Below are 3,904 nucleotides of genomic sequence, written 5' to 3'. Positions count from 1 at the left end.
AAGAGGTCGCTGGGGGGGGGTACCATTAACATTTTGTTGTGGGGTCCCATGAATTGTAGATACAGCCATGGGTTAGAACCTCTGTCAGGTTTTTGTAGCTGTCTCTGACCCCACTGAGGGTACTTTTTACATTTTTGTCTGATGGGAATCTACCAGGCAGGAAGTAACGGACACTCTCTGCACTTCCTGTTTGAATCTGGTCTAAACTGCTTCAGTGAGGTTGCTCACATGTATCAGAACAACGAGGCGGGGGGGGGGGGGAATCATGAGGGAACCCTGAATATGTAAGGGTTCCACACCAATGGGGATGGAGTCCATAGTAGTTTCTTTTTTACCGAATAATCAGTAGAATAAATGAGCCAACGCATTTTGGGGGTTTCAGCACTTCCTCCTTCATCAGGGCTACAATACAACTAAAGGAAGTATCATCCTAATATTCACTGAAAAACGTTTTGGCCGGAGTCAGACTTTTATGTGAAAAAAGTTTTTCTAATTCCCTGCAGATGGCCAATATGTCCAAAAGAGCTCCGAGGTACAGAGCTTATCTCCGGACTGTGATGTAGAAGAGGAAGACATAACGCAAGATTTTCCAGAAGAGAACCCCACTAGGCTATACTCCTGTCCCGAATGTGATAAATGCTTCAGCCAGAACTCCACGCTCCTTCAGCATCGCCGAACCCACACCGGCGAGAAGCCATTCCTGTGCTCCGAATGTGGAAAAAGCTTCACGCGCAAGTCGATCCTCATTGAGCATCGGAGGATCCACACGGGCGAGAAGCCTTTCTCGTGCTGGGAGTGCGGGAAAAGTTTTACGCAGAGGTCAGGGCTGATTCTGCATCACAAAACTCACGGGGGGGCAAAGAAATTCCCTTGTTCGGGGTGCGGGACTATTTTCACTCCCATGACCAACTTCGAGACGGGAGAACAGACCTTCTGCTTCAAGTGCCGAAAGCTATATCCGCCGGTTGCCCACCTCTCCGAGGAGGAGAAGACATTTGACTGTACAGAGTGCGGAAAGTGCTTCTCGAGGAAGTCGACGCTTCTCGAACATCAGAGAATCCACACGGGTGAAAAGCCTTATTCGTGTTCCGAGTGCGACAAAAGCTTCACGCGGAGATACATCCTGGTGGAGCACCAGCGAATTCATACGGGGGAAAAGCCTTTTACGTGTTCCCAGTGCTGGAAGAGTTTTTCAAAAAGTTCCGGCCTGCTAATGCACCAAAAAATTCACACGTTGGAAAAGACTTTCCCGTGTTCGGAGTGCGGTAAAGATTTCACTCAGAGGTCGAAGGTCTCACCAGGCGAAGACGAGAGCTCCTGCCCTGAGTGCAAGACCTCTTCTACCCGGAATCCCCGCCGCACAGGGTCACCGAAGCTTCATACTTGCTCGGAGTGCTCAAAGACTTTCCGCTACAAGTCGTACCTCATCACGCACCTGAGGTCCCACACAGGCGTGAAGCCATTCACGTGTTCCGTGTGCGGGAAATCTTTCACTCAGAAATCCGGCTTCGATACGCATCAGAGGGTCCACACGGGCGAAAAGCCGTTTTCCTGCCTCGACTGCGGGAGATGTTTCACGCAGAAGTCAAAGCTCGTCTACCATCAGCGGGCTCACAGCAACGAGAGGCCCAGGAGGAGGACAGCGTCAATGAGCGATCCAAGGGCAGGTGATATTTTAGACTCGAGCTGAGGATTTTCTGTTGGTGGAAAAGGCTTCATCTAGAGGTCAAAGGTCATCTAGAGGTCAAAGACCACTATTACCTTTTTTTTCTAAAATTTGATCATTTTGATTCGTCGCCGAAAGTAAAAGTTGGCAGTTCGTAAACAGTTGTTGGAGTTTGGAGTTGTCACATCGGACATCAAAATATGGATTTTATAACGCCTTTGTGTCTTGTGGTTTTTCATTAAGATTTATTTATTTTTGTACATAAATAAAGTTTATTGAGAAAATAAAGTTTGGCCGCATACAGATAATTCAGACCGCCGCCCATATGCGTCGTGCACTACATAAAATCTGACACAAGGCGAACCATAAGCGATAAGCAAGCGATAAATGTCTCACATACGTCTAAATCAGGGGTGGGCAACCTCAGCACTCTGACTGTTGTTGAGTGTGGGAATAGCGGGGTGATAAGGGGGCAGGGTCCTGGTGATTAGGGATTGGGATGAGTTTGGTGTCCATATGAGGAGACCAGCACAAGTCTTAGGCCATGACATAACCAAACCCCGGCCCTCCAGCTGTGGGTGAAACTACAAATCCCATGATGCATCTCTCTCCGGGAGTCATGTCTGTGAGAGTCATGCAATGCCTCATGTGATTTGTAGTTCCACCACAGCCTGAGGGCCGGAGTTTGGCTACCCCTGTCTTAGGCCATGAGAATAGTGAATGTCAGGGGTAGGCAAACCCCGGCCCTCCAGCTGTGGTGTAACTGCAAATCTCATGAGGCATTGCAGGACTGACAGCCACAGGCATGACTCCCAAAGCATGATGGGATGTGTTGTTTCAGCACACCTGGAGTGTCGAGGTTGCCTACGCCTGATCTACATGTTTCAGACATTCTCAGAAGTCAATGATGGGATAAGCAACTCATGCCGAGGTAGGGATAAAAGATAGATGGAAAGGAAGAGAGGTTAGAAAGAGAATGAGCAAGAGGCAGTTAGAGGAGGGATAGGATAGATAGCAAAGGCATGGGCGCAGTGTGGCAGGCCCACCTTAGTAGTACAGTACGGCCTCACACGATAATAATAGTAAAGCATCTACTGTTCTGTGCATATAGGAATGCCAGGGGTCCCTGCAATGCTATGATGCCACCTCTGCAAGCAGGGTGTGGGCTCCACAAGTCTTCCACCATAAGAAGAGGAGAAGATCCCATAAAAATGATCCAAGGTCCCCCAAAGAGTGTTATATTGGTCTTCAGGTGGTCCGTCAGGTTCTCCAGTCAGCTCTTGTGCCCAGTTCCTTATATGAGGGATTGCGGGGGATCCTCTAGAACAGGGGTGGGGAACCTCCGGCCCTTCAGCAGTAGTGTAACTACAAAATCCCATGAGGTATTGCGAGATTCTCACAGCCACAGGCATGACTGCCAGATGCATCATGGGATTTGTTGTTTCACCACAGCTAGAGGGCCGGAGGTTCCCCCACCCCTGTTCTAGAGGATCCCCTGCAATCCCTCATATAAGGAACTGGGCACAAGAGTTGACTGGAGAACCTGACGGACCACCTCCACGATACTGCAGAACAATATAACACTCTTTGGGGACCTTGGATTCTTTTTATGGGATCTTATCCTCTTCCTATGGTGAGGAGAAGAATTAAGATTGTTGAAAAAAGTACTGTTTATGAGGTCCTTGTGCCTCCAACAGCTGTACACGTACACCACCTCAACCTGGTACAGCTCTCAGTCTTGGAGCAGGCACAGACACAGCATGCCTTCACTCACTGGACTCTTGTATCTCTGAAGACTCCAGCAGTTCTCTCCACCCTAGTTCCTGGCACTGTTTCTGTCCACATTGGGGTATTCCAGGTCTCGCTTTTGCACAATAATAACAAAAAATGGTTTCAAACTCAAGAGGAGTGAGGCCCCTGTTCAAAAGCTGTGGCAGGTTTACAGATCCGGAGGACCCCAGAGATCCCACCACCGTGGTTCCTGCTTCTGATCCCCGCTTTTCTCGCCTTAGGTTAGTCCAGTAGGTTGTAGGACCTTTGGAGGGACAGTATGTATTTTAGGATATATAGAGATCTCGAGTTTTGGTCTCAGTCTATGTTCCTGCACCTTGGGATCTCCAATCCTCAGCTATGCAAATCTCAACTTTCTCCAAAAACATTTGAATGCTCTTCCCACCCAAAGAGGTGAAGGCTCCTCCCACTTGTAGCTCCCTATGGATTGTTCAGCAGGGAACTGCA

The 3,904-nt window shown here is 48.8% G+C and overlaps 1 protein-coding gene across 1 annotated transcript in view; it reads left to right on the top strand.

Moving 5' to 3' along the window:
* The window catches only part of LOC108792040 (zinc finger protein 883-like), a 3,973-nt gene extending 2,283 nt beyond the window's left edge, over positions 1-1,690 (top strand). The window contains exon 5 of the mRNA XM_018562718.1: positions 504-1,690. Within this exon, the coding sequence (XP_018418220.1) occupies positions 504-1,690 (1,187 nt within the window). The remainder of the gene's footprint in view (positions 1-503) is intronic.
* Positions 1,691-3,904: the final 2,214 nt, after the last annotated feature.

This window comes from Nanorana parkeri, unplaced genomic scaffold (genome assembly GCF_000935625.1).
Source record: "Nanorana parkeri isolate BGI_ZX_2015 unplaced genomic scaffold, ASM93562v1 scaffold593, whole genome shotgun sequence".
Classification (NCBI taxonomy): Eukaryota; Metazoa; Chordata; class Amphibia; order Anura; family Dicroglossidae; genus Nanorana; species Nanorana parkeri.
This window is presented reverse-complemented; position numbering and strand designations above follow the sequence as displayed.